Source organism: Vidua macroura, chromosome 12, assembly GCF_024509145.1.
Source record: "Vidua macroura isolate BioBank_ID:100142 chromosome 12, ASM2450914v1, whole genome shotgun sequence".
Lineage (NCBI taxonomy): Eukaryota > Metazoa > Chordata > Aves > Passeriformes > Viduidae > Vidua > Vidua macroura.
The window spans coordinates 20,193,020-20,209,906 of NC_071582.1; the positions used below are offsets into that span (position 1 = coordinate 20,193,020).

The following is a 16,887-nucleotide window of genomic DNA, read 5'->3' on the forward strand; positions in this document are numbered from 1 at the left end:
AAACCACTTTAAAGAAAATGGGTTCAATCTTCCCCTTGATCTTTACATAAAACACAGACATCAAGAGGGAGTCCCACGTCTGGGATGAACATATAGAATATGCTGTTTCAGATGAAGTTTTGTGGCTATTAGGATCAGAAAGCCACGTGAATTCTCTGTTTGGTGTGAGTGGGCAGGAGAACCTTCAGAGGTTCCATGATCCTGAACTTTTCTGATATTTTTCAGGCCATGCCTAATTAGTACCAAAATCAGAAAGCAAACATTTCAGCCTGAATTATTTATCACCTCATATTAATAAAATGCACCGCAATACACATCATGGCCCAGTTCACAACAACTGCAGATAAGATTAATCTTTCACTGATGCCATACTCCTTCATATGAAAATATAATTATCTAGCTGAAGAGTTTCTTAAATGACATACTTTCAAACTGGTAGGAGCAGAATTTATCCTTGTGTCTGGTGCCAAGCCAAGTGGAAAAAACATTGGAACAGAATTGACAAAACACATGTTGGTTCTGTCTATCAACATCTCCACCTTACAGAGCCCTGTTACCATTTCAACTCCAACCTGGTCTCAAATATGGATATAATATTTTCCTCCCTGAAATGTGATCCTGGAGAAAAGAATTCCAGAACTGCAGGAGCACACTGATGGATAAAGTGCTTAGGCTGCAGCAAACCCCCTCCAAGTTAATATACACTTACCTTGCTCAATATGGAAATTCAAACAAGGACATCAGAAATTATTCTTACCTTTAATTAATTAGTATCTGCATTTGATGGGCATTTACAGATGTGCATGGGAGTAAGCACAAAGTATTTGCTGCAAATGCCTTTGAGAAAAAGCCACACCTTCAATCTGCATTGCCTGCAAAGGTCAGTCCCTGCAGTTTCCTCTGGAATGCTACATCCAGAAGATGTGTAATAAACTTTTAGAATAGGTGTATATAAATATCTCTCTTCAAATTACTCTACTTTTAAAAGCCATTTTTTCCCTTGAAGAAGCTCAGAGTGACTACAGGGATATTCACCAGCTGTTTGTCTGCTGATCATAAGTAATGAACAGTAGAGTTTTAAAGCCTGATAGATGGATATATTGATGGCAAGGAGGTTCAGAGAAAGATAAATGCTGCCCAGCCAGTGAGGAAGGCGAGAGAATGAAGGAGGGGATGCAAGTGAGCTTATAAAATGGATTTTCTTGGGGGAAAAATGTCCTTTCCAGGGTTACATGTCCAGTATCTTAGAAAAGTAGCTTTGTTGTACACAGTATGTAGAACTTAGTATTTTTACATTTTATTTAATTCTTTAAAGATTATTTCCATTGTATGTTTTAGGCATAATTTCATTGCTTTTGCTTCATGCTCCTGGGAGCTGGGCTGCTGGGGGATGTCCTCTCCATCAGAAACAGAAGGCATGTGTGGGTTTAAGGCATAAATCAATGGGAAAGGTGACACTATCCCAAATGTTGGCTGCCTGATCAGCTTGCCTTGCTCCATGCATCCTTCCAACTTGTACTTGTTTGAAAAACAATTAAATTTTCCAAATGACTTGCTGTTAATATAAATGCATTTTGACTGTCAGTGCCACTGGTGGTTTTGCAGTATATGGAACAGAACTTTATTTCCACCCAGGGCCTCAGCAGAGAGCAGAGAGAGATTAGCCAGCATTTTAGGCAGCAAAGTGTGAAATGGTTGGGTCAATAACTTGCCCCCTATTGCTGTCAAAAGCTGGAAAGAGAACATCAGTGTGGAGTCAAGTGCAGGTCTAATTGTACTGAGAACTCCAGCCGAGACTCTCCAACTTCAGTGAATATTCCTCTCTGTAGCTGTGTAGTCACAACAGCTCTGTCAAACCAGCATTAATCTGCTTTCTGCAACTACTCTGTGATGAGAACCATTGGAAAATGGGAAAACTCTGAGTTTTGTATGATGGAGCAGCTGTAATGACTCATCAGAAATGCCCTGTCTGCATCCCAGGTATGATGGTCCTGGGATTTACCATCCCACAACTGCACCCCTGTGGAAAGGGCAGCTCAAGGAGAAAAACTCTGCAGGATTATGGATGATCTGCATCCCTCCTGAGGATGCTTTTACAGAAGGCTAACATCTGGCTGCAGGTTTGGAGCCATCTTCAACTCATCTGAATACAAATTTAATGAATGCCAATTATTGTCATCATCATGAGTGATTTAAATATGGGCAAGTTCAGCTGATCTTGTCTCAATCCATTATTTAGAAGTTTGCAGTCACAAGTGCAGGGCTATAACTGATGCACAAGCAAAGCAAAACAAACCAACATAACCCCCCAAACCCCAAAATGAACCAAACCCCCAAGGTTTACAAAAGGAATTGCTGGTTTTACCTGTCCAGCCTGCAAGGCAGCAGCAGTACCCGGTGACAGGATCGCACCCATCCGCGTGGTTGCAGTCACAACGCTCACTGCAATTAAGGCCATATGTTCCATCCTTCAAAAATGTAAATAAAAAGCCTCTCAGTGATCAGCTTTTTCTTCTGAAATGTGCAAAATCATCTATCATGTCCCTCTTAATGCTGAGTTGCATTTTTTAAATTAACATACAGAGAAGACAGAAACTCAGTGCCTAATGTTTCTATACAGAACCAAATGAGGAATCACTTTAAAAAATGACGTTCAAGAAAACGCAGATAACACAGCAATAGCTCTGATAAAATACAATGCAAAGTCTAATACATCCAGTTGACTGCTAGAACCCCAATCTGTTATTTGCACTTGATTTCCTCAGACACCACAGACAAATTGAGATCCTCCCCTGCTCTCTGTTCAGCAGAGCTATGGGGACTGTGATTTACAGGGGTGCAAGAGCACCCCAAATTGTTATTTGCACTCACAGGACAAGGCTGGTCACAGAAGTCCCCCTGCCATCCTGGGGAGCAGAGGCAGAAGCCATCAGCTGGCCTGCAGGACGCTCCATTGCTGCAGGAACACGTCTGGTTACAGTTCAGACCCCAGCTTCCACTGGAACAGGGAATAGAGCAATCCACTCCTTGCCACCCTGAGGAAACAAGGGAGGAACAGAATCTGAGATGTTTTCATGAAAACAGCAAGGCAGGCAGCTGGCACGCTGCAGCTCTTTGTTTCTAGGAGCATTTCCTTGGTGTAAATTAAGACTAACTTGGGGTCAAAGACTGACCCTTTCACTGTGACCTCCCAGCTCCATCTCCCAGCATCTCTACACACAGATGGAGGTACCACAGTGTTTGCTGTAACCAGATTTAGGTGTCTGATGCCTTTCTGGGAACTGCGAGTACAGTCCCTGTCTGTCAGGCTGGAGACCTTCTGACCCACAGGACTTCATGTGATGCTGCCTGTTTCCGACTTTTTTTTTTTTTTCTGAGAATGCTATTTAATATAAAGATATAAAGCAGCTATTACACTTAAAATAAGACCAATGCCATAATTTCTAGCCATTAAGGCTCAAATCTTAACTACCAGGAGCGCAATGACTTTCATTACACTGCAGCTCTGTGTCATGGAGTTGAGCAGTAACTCATGGTTTATACACCCTCATTAAATGGGGTTCTACAGTGTTCCATTAATTCATGTTTGAAATGCCAGATTTTATTGTTATTTGCCTCACTTCTGTTTTAGGGCTTATGTATGTCATACAGGCATAGCTCATGTTGGGATTTTGGGGGAACAGAAGAGCTGCTGTGCCATGAAGCAGTGAGGAATTCTCAGGTGGTTACTGGATCCATGGGATGTGCTCACCACCATGTCCAGGAGGGAATTAGAGACACATGTGGGAAGAAAAGATGTCAGTCACCTTGGAGCAGGCAAGACTTCTTATCTCCCCAAATAAATGAGAGCCACAACCTAAACCCTGTGCTAGCTCAGGAGACAGAGGACACCTGCACAAGGCTGAGGTGTCACCATGTCAGGGTACAGGAGGATGAGCAGCTGAGGATGGCAGCAAGGGCAGAGAGCCAGGGCCCAAGGGCAGGGCTGGCAGCTGGAATGAGCCAGGAGCCCAGGGCAGCAGGAATGAGACCAGCCCAAGGTGGAGGTGGGCAGGCAGGAGTCAGGTCAGGGCTGATGAGGATGACCAAGGCCAGGCACAGCCCAGTGCCAGGGGCTGCAGGACACACAGGTAGGAAGCTGCCTCCACTCCTGTGCCCAGTGGCTTTGGGATCTGGGAGAAACAGGGCAGCAAAGGCCTAAAAACCCAGCAGCCAGAGGACTGTTCTGCATTTCCCCTGGAGAGGAGCAGTGCTTCTGCCCCCACACCCAGTTCTGTGAGACATTTCTGTAGCAGAGCAGAGAAGTCTGGCCCCTGTTCAGGGCAGAGACTGGCCTTGCAGTCCAGCCCCTGTTGAGCTGGGATACTTGGGAGGACAAGAAAATAGTTAAGTTCCTGACTTTCAAAGTGGACAGGCATTGATGGCAGGGACTTGTCAAATGTGAATTTTGTTTACCTTCCTTGCAGTAGCACAGCCCATCCACAGGGGAACAAGTGCCATCGTTCTTGCAGTTACAAACCGACGAGCAATTGGTTCCGTAGGTCCCTGCCACGCAGGGAATGGTGCAGTCATCTCCCTGCAAGCCAGAAAAGTCAGAGTCAGCTGAAGAAATGTGGCATGCAGGAAATTCCCAGCTCGGCACAGGGAAGCTTTCTCTCTCTGAACAGTGAGCAGAGTGTTGTGAGTTGATTGCTGAGTCTTCAGCACTCGAGCAGTCACCGCTGCTTCCCATGATTATGATGCAATTAGTGCTTTGATTGACTTGGAGGAAAGGGACAAGTTTCTGGCATTCATTCAGCAGGAGGTGGGGAAGTTACAAAAACAAACCTCCTAGAGCAGATGTTAGATCATTAAGCAAAACATCACTTACGAAGCACTAATCACAAAATATACAGTCTGAAACCGTGCAGAGATTGCTCTGCGGTTCTTGGAAAATATATTCTAAGAATAGGGTTGTTAAAAACCTAAAGGGTCTCGTACATGCTCATCTTCCACAGATTGGCAGAGAGGAAAACGACGTGGCAGGTGCATCAGACCTTTTTGATGTGTAGCTGGTACCTGCATTTGTTTTCAATTAATTTGCATGAGATTGTGACTTTAGGAAAAAGCAGAACAGGAGTGATGTGTATGGCAGAGACAGGAGGCACACAGCAGAACACAGGAACGTGGTCTCTGTCCTAATTCTGCTCTAGGTGTGGGCAAAAGGAGGGAAAGGGGAATAAATACTTATATTTTACAGAAATACAAAATGCTCTAACACTGCATTCTGATGTGCTGCATACACTGATCATCTTGTGTGGTGAAAGGATAGACACAGTTCTTACTAATACTGTTCATCTGATACAACAAGGGAATTAAAATGTGAGCACAATAAGGTTTAAAGCAGTTGTGGTTTAACCTCACTAATTGAGGTTTAAGCCTTAGTAAACTTACTGAGTCCCACAGCTGGGTCTACACATTAACATATACAAGGTATTTGGGTTTCCTTTTCCTCTGTGTGTAATCCTGACTTTCACATTGCAAATTAGCTCCTAAATTTACTACTTCAGTGAGTCAAACTTAAATAATTTAGTTCCATGCAGGGAAAGTGAGCCTACTACAAGTTAAAAAGTAACTCCATTGCACGGTGTAACCTGTGCCATAGCTCAGGGGAAAAGATGTTGGTCAAAATGTATTTTTGTAGGTGAGAGGCTTCACTGTTTGATAGGAGGATCCATTTATCAGGAGTGAAATGTGCACCATGTCAGCTTCCCTATGCTGTGACAAGTACCTCCAGGAGCCTGTATATCACACAGCAGACACCCAGACAGCACAAGGAAATATGAACAGATTTCTGAGCACCATAAACTCCCACCTGCTTTGCTGGAGCAATTCTGCCTCACACCAGTGTGACTCATCCTATTTTAGACCTTTCAGAAAAACTTTGTTTCAGGGGGGAAGGAAAGGAAACAGTTAAAATATTCTGCTCACAAGTAAATCCTGCAAGTTTCTGATTTTTGAATGAAGGCACTGTTTGTAAAAGATGCTATCTTTGACCTTGGTGGAGTAAAACAAGTGCCCCTGGAAAGGCCTGGCAGGAAAAGATGCTGCCTTGACAGCCAGAAAATCCAAAGCAGGCTGCCCCTCATTACCCTGCCAGCATGCCTATGGAATGAGCTCCAGGAGCCCGGGCTGGCAGAGGGGCATTCAGTCTCCACGCCTAATCAATCCTTTGCCTTTCTCCTGTGTGTGACAATTAGACAGCCAATTAGTGCCACTTAGGAACTCTTATCCTGTGTGAATGAAACTCCCAACTCATTTCATGTACTACACAGAACTGCTGGTACTGCTAATAATTTCTATGACGACTGACCTTATCTGGATTTGAACTAGTGATCCAGAAGGAAAAGAAAATTCCTTTGAAAAGGAAAGGAGAACAGAGTGATGTGGAGTTAAAATACCCCTTAGGGAATCACATTAACCAACCACAGAATCATCAGGGTTAGGAGAGACTGAAGATCATCCAGTCCAACCATCAATCACCCCAAAACCACATTCCCACATCCTGACACCTCTAAAACACCATCTGGGCCAGGGCTGGAGGCAGCAGCAGGATTTCCAGTGTCTCAGCTGATGTTCTGTGACCACAGAGCAGCTGGTGCTGGGGGCAGTGTTCCCTGGCCAGGCACAACTGGAGTCGATTCACTGGTTTTCTGTAATCACTTTGGATTATCCCAAAGAAAAGGGATACAACTCCCTGAAAAGGGCTTGTAGTGAGGTGGGTGTCAGTCTCTTCTCTCAGGTAACAAGAGACAGGATAATCAGGTGAGGAAATGGCCTCAAGTTGCACTAGGGGAGGTTTAGATTGGATATTAGGGAAAATTTCTTCACAGGAAGGGCTGTCCAGCATTGGAACAAGCTGCCCAGGGAAGTGGTGGAATCACCATTCCTGAAATCTTAAAAAACCATGGGGATGTGTCACTTGAGGACATGATTTAGCGGTGAACACAGTGGTGGTGCTGGTTGATGGTTGGATTTGGTGGTCTCTGAGCACTTTTCCAACCTTAAAGATTCTGTGATTGTCACAAGGTGAACATCAGGCTGTTTATTCCAAGCCTTTGAGTGTTGGCATTTACTTTAATGTCCTTGGCTTTATGGACTGACAGAGCTGGGCATTCTGGCTGCCCACCATCCACTCATGTACTTTGCAAACAAACCTTAACTGAAAAAAAAAATACCTGGTTTAATGAGATTTCTATCCCCAGGTTTGACAATTGAGATCTTCAGAGCTCTCTGAGTGACAACTGCCAAATACACTTAACTTCTTAATTACATAAGAGGAAAATGCTCTTGAACTATACCACTGGCTCTAAGATTTTATTAATTATAAATGCACACCTTGTTATTAACATTTTGAACTTGATTTGGGAGAATGACCTCTGAAATGAAATGCATTCAGGTACTGTTAAAGATATGTAAATTCCACCTCCCTCTCACCACCTGCCCAAGTGGATAATGCTGCAGTGTATGCATCCAGCTGTTAATGAGTTATATATTCTAATAAACTGATTTTAAATTGTGTGTATTGAATCTTCACTCTTGCAATATGGTACTTTATGTTTCTATCCTATTTAGTAAAATTAATCAACAGCTGTGCTCCTTATGTTGATTATTCTTTTTTTTTTTCTATTAAGATTGGGAGGTTAATGAGGATAGTGCAATGCCTGGATGTGGTATCTATGCTAGGAAGGAGTAGCTAATTCAATCAAATATATACCCCTGGAAATGTTAAAGCTGTATTAAGAAATTGAGCTATAAATAACTTGGTCTTTTCCATCTCTGTGTTCCCAATCAGAATGACCCATATGGACTTTGCAAAGTTTCAAAGGTGTTTCATTTTCAATATTTTCACTTACAGGAGCCAGCTTATCAAAATATACCCCTAAATCAATCCACTGGATTATTTCTAATTTCAGGGGTCAAATCTGACTTTAACATAAACAATGGGAAATCTCTTTAGGGAATGTGGGCTCAGGGCCAGCTGTGGGAAATGCCCTGCTCTGTGTGGAGCAGCAGGTTCCTGCTCTCTGCTCTGCATCACCCCAGCCTGGGAGAGGCCACCTCAGTGCCACCAAGCACGGGGTGTCCCACACCTCACCCCTGCTCAGAAATTACCACCACAGAGCCTCTTGTTGGAAATCCAGACCTGGGGGGAGCACCCCAACATGGCAAGGATAGAGGATGGAAGATACAATTCCTGGGACCCTAAAAGTCTCCTTTACACTGGAATGAATGGTGGCAGTGACCTAAGCAGCCCCACCTATGACTTTCCATGCGTGTAAGCAGAAACACCCATTTCTGCTGGAACTGACAGCCCTTCCCAGCACCCCGAGAGCTTTGGGCATCCAATTCTTGTTATGTTTAATTCTCCCCCATGGATTGAGGGTGAGGTCCAAGGAACCAAACTCCATTAATAACTCAGGCTGCCAGCTCACATCCATCAGCATCAAATATTAATAGACTCCGAGGGCCACAGCATCCATCTTTCCAGATGGCAGTCAATAATCTGTCTTGTTTCTGTTCAGGGAGAGGGGAAGATTTTCCTCCACCAAAATTATTATTGTTCAATATTAGTAGAGCTTAAAGACACAATGCTGCCTTAGGTGTTGGCTGTGTTAACAAGTTCTGGCTGCTTCAGAAAGTGTTTTCCCTGGATTAATGTTACCCTAACAGGTTACATTTCTTGTTTCTTTTAAAAATGCATTCCTGCTATAAGCAGTGATCAACTCCCTTAAAATCCTTTTCTGGTTATCAGTACACAAATTTGTATTTATTCCTGTGCATTTGGGATTAGGACTTCAAGTCTGTGAAATGTATTTTGAAAGGAAAAAAAAAAAAAAAAGGGTATCCCAGACCATAAAGAGAGTTAATAACCCAGCAATGGTCAGCAACATCCACCAAGTTTGCACCCACACCTGGTCTGTCACAAAGTTTGCTGTTTAAGGATGTGAAATTAAGGATTTCAGAAGTATCTACAATCTACAGGAATACAATTCCCTCGGAGGGCTGAAGTCTGGTTCCACTGAACTCGGTGGCAAAACAGAAAATCAATTTTTCAAGGCTTCCGCAATGCAGAAGAGGAACAAGGTGTTATTGAACCTGGCCTCAAGTTTGCATGACAAAGACCTGGGTGACAGCTTTGCTCTGGAGCTTTAATCTGCAAGGAGCTGAAATTCCTCAACTCCCACAGGTTACTGGGGGCAACTGACAGCACTGAAAGGCAAAAGATTGGAACTTTGGTAATCTGCAGTGGGACTCCAGCTAATCAGAGACTTCTAACACCTGATCTGATCCCTCCCTCGCCCCCTCCTCGCCAGGCTGGGCAGGTGAATCAGAGGTGCAGCCCCTGGCACCAGCCCAGGGATGCTCCACGCTCGGTGCCCAGAGCACTGAGTGGGAAGAAGGGCACAGTGCAGAGGCTGCTGTGTGTGCTGATCTGCAGACCAGGGAGGCAAAGTGCTGCTGCTGTTTGTACCTGAGGCCTGTGTGGCCAGATAAGCTGATCAGTATGGATTTAGCACCTACAAATGTATATTTCTGTGTACACACAGCACGTGGGACACCAGCGTGCTGGGACGTGGTGTCTGCGCACTGATGCAGATCACAGATAACACTCCTGTATATTTACTTATTTAATTGTGACATTTACAATTAACCCAAAGTGGTTCTCCACAAACATTCCCTCAAGGTAAACATATGGTATCCAGCAACACAAACTGTCAGAACAAACTAATTTCCTTAATGGTGTTCATTGGAAATTACTGTGCTCTTCATCAGCACATCAGCAGCAGGGGGAAACTTTGTACTTGCACCGGGCTTGTCCTCCACCCTGGACTCAAACAATTTATTCATGACCTTACTACACAGCGTCTTTAGCTTTCCAGACATAATGATGTCCTCTGGCAGAATTCCTTTCCCCTCTGGGTGTTACTAATTACTCCCTGCAGAAGCTATTATTGGTGCTAATGATAAAATGCAGTAAAACCTTGGGGAAGGCTCCTGTGCCAAGTGTTCCGTGTGCAGGTGATTGCTGTGACTGAGCACTGACAAAAGTTCCTTTACCCACCTTGTCACACGATGTGATGGAGCTGTGCTGGGGTTTGATACACATCTAAAAGGACAAAATGAAACCACCAGTGATCTTATTCAGTCTCCATTTCCCTGTGCCCTTTTCATGGGAAAGGCAGAAAGGATGGGAAAGAGTTTTCTTACCCTTAAAAAAATGACTTTACAGCTCATGACTCATCCAAAGACAGAACCATTGGCAGCCTGAATGCCAGAGTCTTTCATGAAATCATCAACCCCTCCAAGAACCATCTGCAAAGCTTTCCCCAGCCTGCACCCCGGTGACACTGCATTCTCTGAGTAAAACATGGAGATGCCAAGCACGGATCCCTTCGGGAATGAGCAGAACCTCCCCTTTGCTTCCTATAACTTTACAGGGATTTACAAACCTTTACAAATGGATGTCAGCATTTTATTTCACCTCTGAATTTGTGCTAATATGCTAATTCATACAGTAAATTTCACAGTAAATGCCAAGTCCAGGATTACTCAGCCTGATATTAATTCTTAAATTTGATGATGGATTAGAAGTATTCAGCAGAACATGCACACAAACAAAATGGAAACTTCATTTGTTATAAAGAGAGGGTAAGCAAAGTATTATAAATAATGTCAATTTTAAGAACCTACAGTATTTTATTAGATACAACTTAATTTTACTTTACTGATCAGAGTCTTTTCTAGCAAAGCTCTGAGCTCTGGGTGAGAGGGGAGTAAAAGTTACCACAAAGTAACTGGAGTTGTTATTTTCCAAACTCTAAAAAATCTGGTTAAATTTCCTGTATTCCTTTTTTATAAACCCGGATATATTTGCTGTGGCCTGTTACTGGCAGAACTCACATTACTCTCTCATTAAGGCCACAGAAGAACCAGGACCATTTGTTCTCATTTCTGGCCTCTTGGTCCCCAGAACCTCTCACTCCCTGCCTGGTAGTTTCCCACTTCACAGCCTCAAAATTGATCTGAGATGCATTAACAGTATATTTGGGTTACTTTTATTAAAAAAAAAAAAAAAAAAAAAAAAAAAAAAAAAAAAAAAAAAAAAAAAAAAGAGTACCTCACCCTATGGTGCCTGGGCTACAATGGGTTTCAGAGCAACAATTATCCATCCATCCTCCCAGAAGGGACCTTTCCCAACCCATTGCCCAGGCACCTTGGGAATCATTTGTCACAGCTTAGGAGAGCCTTTGGATAGGATCTGGCTGCCTGGGGAATAATTTGAACCTATCAAGATGGGAGAACTTGTGCAGCCCCTCGGTCTGGACACTGTGCATGTGGAGAACTGGAATTAACTGCACAGGGCTCATGGTTTCCAGCCCAGCAAATCCCAGCTGTGAGGGTTTCTTTTGTGGAAGATGGAAGGATTTGTGCATCTCAGGAGTCAGGCACTGCCTGTTGGCTCAGGGTCCTCTCACACTGGGTCTCCACTGGAAATTCATCTTTTCCAGTGGAGGGTGCACAGAATCTCACCGCTCTCCTGCCCTCCAGCAGCTTGGCTCCAACGTGCTCCATACAGCCAAAAGGAACAATGCCCTGGCACAGTAAAACTGATGAATAAAAGCAGCAAATCCTGGCTTTGGGAGGGATTTTTCCCCTCCATGAAATCCAGTGAAAACAAACACAAATAAAACCTTCATTTAAAAAATTGGATTTTGCATACTAAAAGCCAGCAAACCTGAGCTGGATTTCTGTCAGCAGGCATTATAATCCCCCTCACCACCAGGGAACAGTTTTCTAGTTTGCACTAAAACTATGCCCAATACCAGTCAGTTATCTGCAATTAAAAAAATCCATTCCTACAGTACCAGTTACCTAAACACGGTTATTAAAAAAAGGAAAGAGAATTCAATAAAGAAAGCGGGCAAGAAATCCCACCCTCCCTCCCTCTTCCCGTAAATCAGGGCAGCACTTGCTGGCAAAAAAAAATCTAGCCTGACTTTACAACACTTGAATATCTGCCTGGTTTAGTATTTAGGCTTAACTGCAGAGCCCTTTAGTGTCAGCAAGGCAATGAATACAGCATCATATAATTAAATGTATTCAGAAGGAAAGTAGTGTGGAGAGTACAAAAGATGATCATCAACCTCTGAACAAGAATATTTTTTTATGCAGTCAGCACTTTTCACCTAATAGAATATCACAAAACACATTTATCCAGGAAGGACCTCTCCAAACTCAGGGAATTGGATTTAGACTGGGTAAACCAGGTAGATTATCAAGGCAGGTAAATCATGTCTATACCAGAGGGATTTCTTGTGTCCAGTGTGGGGCCAGCTGGGAAACCAGGTCCTCTCTAGTTAAAGCAATTTAAACCTGGAATTTAAACCTGGAATAAGGCCACTGCAGATTTATACAGGTGAGGCAGGGACCAAACTCAGAATATTTTAAACTTACTCTGGGGAAGCTGTGAAGAGTCAAACATGTGTGGGGATCATTGCTCTCACTATAACCAGCTTTGATCAGCTGCTGTTTTACAATGCTCCAAAACACATGGCCAGATCACAATTAAATATCCTCAAAGGTAAAATGGCCCAATCATCCTGTGCATTATTTCAAGTTAGTGGGAATTATTTGCATCCCTGATAAGTACATCTCTGGCACATCTCATGATGTGCCCAACAAACCACTCATATCCAAACTGGGGATGGAAGGTGGCTAAATGTCAAAATACCAAGCCACAGTCCTTGAATATACTGGTAAAGATTAAAAAAATCTGGTTTTTTGGGCCTTTTTAAAATGAAGGCATCAAAATCAGGGTTACCACTGTGGTAAAGTAAAGATTTTGATACACTGTGTGCAGTTCCATCATTTCCTCCCCCAGATTTGGGCAGAGCAGATCAGTGGCTAACAGGAGCCTTCTGGAAATAAAGATTAGCATTTCACAGCCAGGCAGTGACCTTCAAAATGGGAACCCAGAGCTGCCTGTCAATTCTGCCCCAGCTATTTAATGGAAATACCTTTGCCTGGACATTTGAGATGGTTTTTGGTCTATCCACACAGCCTGAGTGTCACAGTCCAAGATCCTCCTTGTAAAACAGCTGTGGCCTCCTGACTTTTTTGCAATAATAAATGTGGGTTCTGGCTGTCAAGTCTGAACAGTTCTGCAAAAAGGACATCAGCTAAAACAGGAAATAGAAGGCATCATTTATACTTTCAGCCCCTATGATGTTTTCTGGCAAGAAGATCCACAGTTTAATTATAAATACAAATGAGAAGAAACATCTTTATCTGCTTGCTTCAAACCCACTGCCTGATTTTTAATTGGGAAACTTCTTATACTGTGATAAGTAGCAAGAATGCATTCCTTCTTCCCCTTTCCCCATGGAGTGAGAGACCTCTCACATCCCTACCCTCAGTGACCCCTTCTCTAAGGAGAATCATCCCACTGTTATTCCCATTTTATGGGAGCCATTTCACAACTTAATTACGCATTCTGTGAAAAGCACTCTCTTTGTTTTTAACCTGCTGTGCAATCATTTAATTGGTTGGCCCTTGTTCCTGGGTTATTAGAAATAGTAAATAACCATTCCTTGTTCATGTTCTGTGCACCATCCCCAGTTCCACAGATCCCTATCGTGTCCCTCCTCAGCCATCTGTTTTTGGAGCCGACTTCCCACTTATCGAGTGACTCTCTATAGAAATCGTTCCATATAAAAGATGATCTTTGTCACCATTTCCATTCTACCCTTTCTAAGCAGGAATCAGCCAAGCTGTGTGCAGTAATTTGAGACTTGGATATATTATGGATTTACACAATACCAAAAAAATGGCTTTTCCATCCTGTTTTATTCTCATCCCGACCATTCTAACTATTCTGTCAGGCGCTCTGGATTCGTTTGAGTTTTTGAAGCTCATTGAGGGGTTGAGTTTTTCAGAAAACCACCCACAGTGATTGCCTGATCTCTTTCCCTGAATAGCAGGAATTAAATTAGAACTCATTTTTTGTGTATTTACTTAACATTATTTTCCTATCATCTATTAGTCTACATTGTTAAATACTGAATTTCAATATAGCCAGTCATTCAGGAATCTTTCCCCAAATTTGCTACTGCCTTGACAATCCCAGTATTTTCACATTATTTGCAAACTTTCTTTTAGACTTCCTCCACAGCTGTATTGTCCAACTAAGGACAATGTCCAAGCATGGCTTCAAACCAATCCATCAGTGCATACCTGACCTCGTGTCCACACCCCAAAGGACTGGGTCCAGGAGGAGCTAAAAGTGCTGGAAACAGCAGGAATTCTCCACTGGCCCCTTGCTATGAGCACTGGAGCCATGGAAGTAGCAATGTGGATGGAAAACACAAAGGAACAGGGCTGGTGCTGCAAACAGCTGTGGTGGACCTTGGTGCTGAGCTGCAGGATCCACAGGTGAGAGGATAAAAGCAAAAAAAAACCATCATCTAAAAATCTAAAAAAAGAAAAGGTCATCTAAAAAAAGAAAAGTTGTCAAGTCTAAGCTAATGGTTTTTGTGATGTAATTCTGAAAAGCTGGTAAATAACCAGGTTACCACACACAGGCAGATAAGAGAGATCCCCTTCAAACTCTCACAGATATTCCTAAATCAAAACCCTATAGCAAAAGAGTTTGAGATCAGGTAAAATTGAACTTGCTCTTTGGCATAAGAAAACAAAATCAGGATTTTTCATTTCTACATGTTTGATTGTGAAAGACAATACAGTTGCACAGCAAATAAAATGCAAAACTAACCTACGACTTAAACCCTGTCCTTAGGAAGTTTTAACAAAGTCAGTTTGCAATTTGAGCTACCAGGAGAGTCAGCTACCAACACTTACATGCACAGAACCATAGATAGTGTGGATAAAGATATATACATTTGGAAGCCTAATAGATGAAAGGAGACACTGCTATTGGCAAGCAGTTCATCCCTCTGCAAAATTCATATCAAATAACTCAGTCTGAGCAGAATATTGAGCTCCACTGGCTCTGAATGAGGCTACAGAAAGAGAAGTGCAATTTGACACAGCCACATTGCCAATTAAGGATAAAATACATGAAATATGTCAACTAGCAACAAAGGCAGAGGCTTTCAGGCTTTCTGCACCAAGTTGGTTCCTTTGGACCCACTTAGGAAAACTTTGGAGTTATTCGGGTAAATAAAACTGCAGCAGAGCCCAGTAAAAGTAAATACAAGAAGAAAGAGAAGACCTGGGACTTGCTCAGAGTTCTTATCAAATTATAAACTCTGTGTGTGAGTGAGTACGTTCTCATTAGTAGAGGCAGACACTGAGGCAAACCCCCCTCTTGTGTACCTGGGACAATCCCACTGAAGGCAGCAGTTGTGTTCAGGTAAACTTGGGCTGGCAAAGTAGAATTTGAGCTGTCACGGACAATTTCTGGAGCTTGTGCATTGACAAGAGAGTGAGCAGAGAAAAATGAAATGGAATAGCTCATAAAAGGTTCTGAAAAGTTCCACTGAATTCAAAGAATGGGCTGCAGTTTGCACAGCTGAGCGGGAGCCACTGTGTCCTGTGCATTCAGTGACCTTGTTAAACACTGCGGTACAACAGTTCACCTGCTCTAAAGCATCCACCCAGAGCCCTGAGGCGGGAGCAGAGCCTTTGTTCCTGCCCCTGCAGCCGGGTGCTGACAGGGGCACTGCAGGCTCTGGGGGGGCACTGCTGGCTCTGGGGGAACAAGGGGCACTGCAGGCTCTGGGACAGCACTGCAGGCTCTGGGGGGGCACAGGGGCACTGCAGGCTCTGGGGGGGCACAGGGGCACTGCAGGCTCTGGGGGGGCACAGGGGCACTGCAGGCTCTGGGACAGCACTGCAGGCTTTGCGGGGGCACTGCAGGCTCTGGGAGAGCACAGGGGCACTGCAGGCTTTGGGGGGGCACTGCAGGCTCTGGGGGAACAAGGGGCACTGCAGGCTTTGGGGGGGCACTGCAGGCTCTGGGACAGCACTGCAGGCTTTGGGGGGGCACTTGGGGGGGCACTGCAGGCTCTGGGGGAACAAGGGGCACTGCAGGCTTTGGGGGGGCACTGCAAGCTTTGGGGAGGCACTGCAGGCTTTGGGGGGGCACTGCAGGCTCTGGGGGAACAAGGGGCACTGCAGGCTCCGGAGCGCCGCGGCTCCTGCAGAAATCCCTAATTGGTCCAGAGGAGCTCGGGGGGAGAAGAGCACCAGGCCTGACTGACAGCACTGACATGAAAACCTCTATAAAACTGATATAAAACACTGATATCAAAATCAATAGGGGTCTGGAACCTGGAATACACCAGGCCTCCCCATAATGATCTTCCCTGTTGGCACTGGAATGGAGATTATCTCCTCCTGTAATTCAGCAGAGCCAGGAGAATACATTTGTGAGTAGTTATTGAAATCCTGGCTTAGCCCACATCCAGCTCCCTTGCACTGAGGTGAAGTCCATTGTTCCCTGAATGACGTGTGGCAGTGTCACCCCATAGCTGGACTGATTTTCCAGCTTCACCTGCCATTTGGGAAAGGTGCAGGACAAGCTGGGTGGCTCACAGTGCTCACGAGGGGTGCTGCTCCAAAAGCTCTCTGTACCTGTGCTCTTTGTCCCCAGAAAAAGCCCTACAGGGACCTTGAGATGGATCACACAGCCACGTCACCAGGCTTGACCTGAAGCAATGGTTTGTGAAGGGAAAATGGTAAAAAGGCTCAATGTGCCAGCAAATTTGCTAGTAGCTGGTGATAGAAATGGGGATTGTGATGTACACACTGATCCACAGGGAGCTGGACTGAGACCAAGTCATTCCATGCAGGGCACTGCACAGCCATGGGAAGATCATTCTC

The 16,887-nt window shown here is 44.1% G+C and overlaps 1 protein-coding gene across 20 annotated transcripts in view; it reads right to left on the bottom strand.

Annotated features, from left to right (window-relative positions):
• MEGF11 (multiple EGF like domains 11) overlaps positions 1 to 16,887 on the bottom strand; it is a 271,786-nt gene that overhangs the window by 49,485 nt on the left and 205,414 nt on the right. For all 20 annotated transcript variants that reach the window (XM_053988365.1, XM_053988361.1, XM_053988362.1 and 17 more), the window contains 3 exons: positions 4,456 to 4,576; positions 2,872 to 3,035; positions 2,366 to 2,468 (listed from right to left, as the gene is read on the bottom strand). In XM_053988365.1, coding sequence (XP_053844340.1) covers positions 2,366 to 2,468; positions 2,872 to 3,035; positions 4,456 to 4,576 — 388 coding nt within the window. The remainder of the gene's footprint in view (positions 1 to 2,365; positions 2,469 to 2,871; positions 3,036 to 4,455; positions 4,577 to 16,887) is intronic.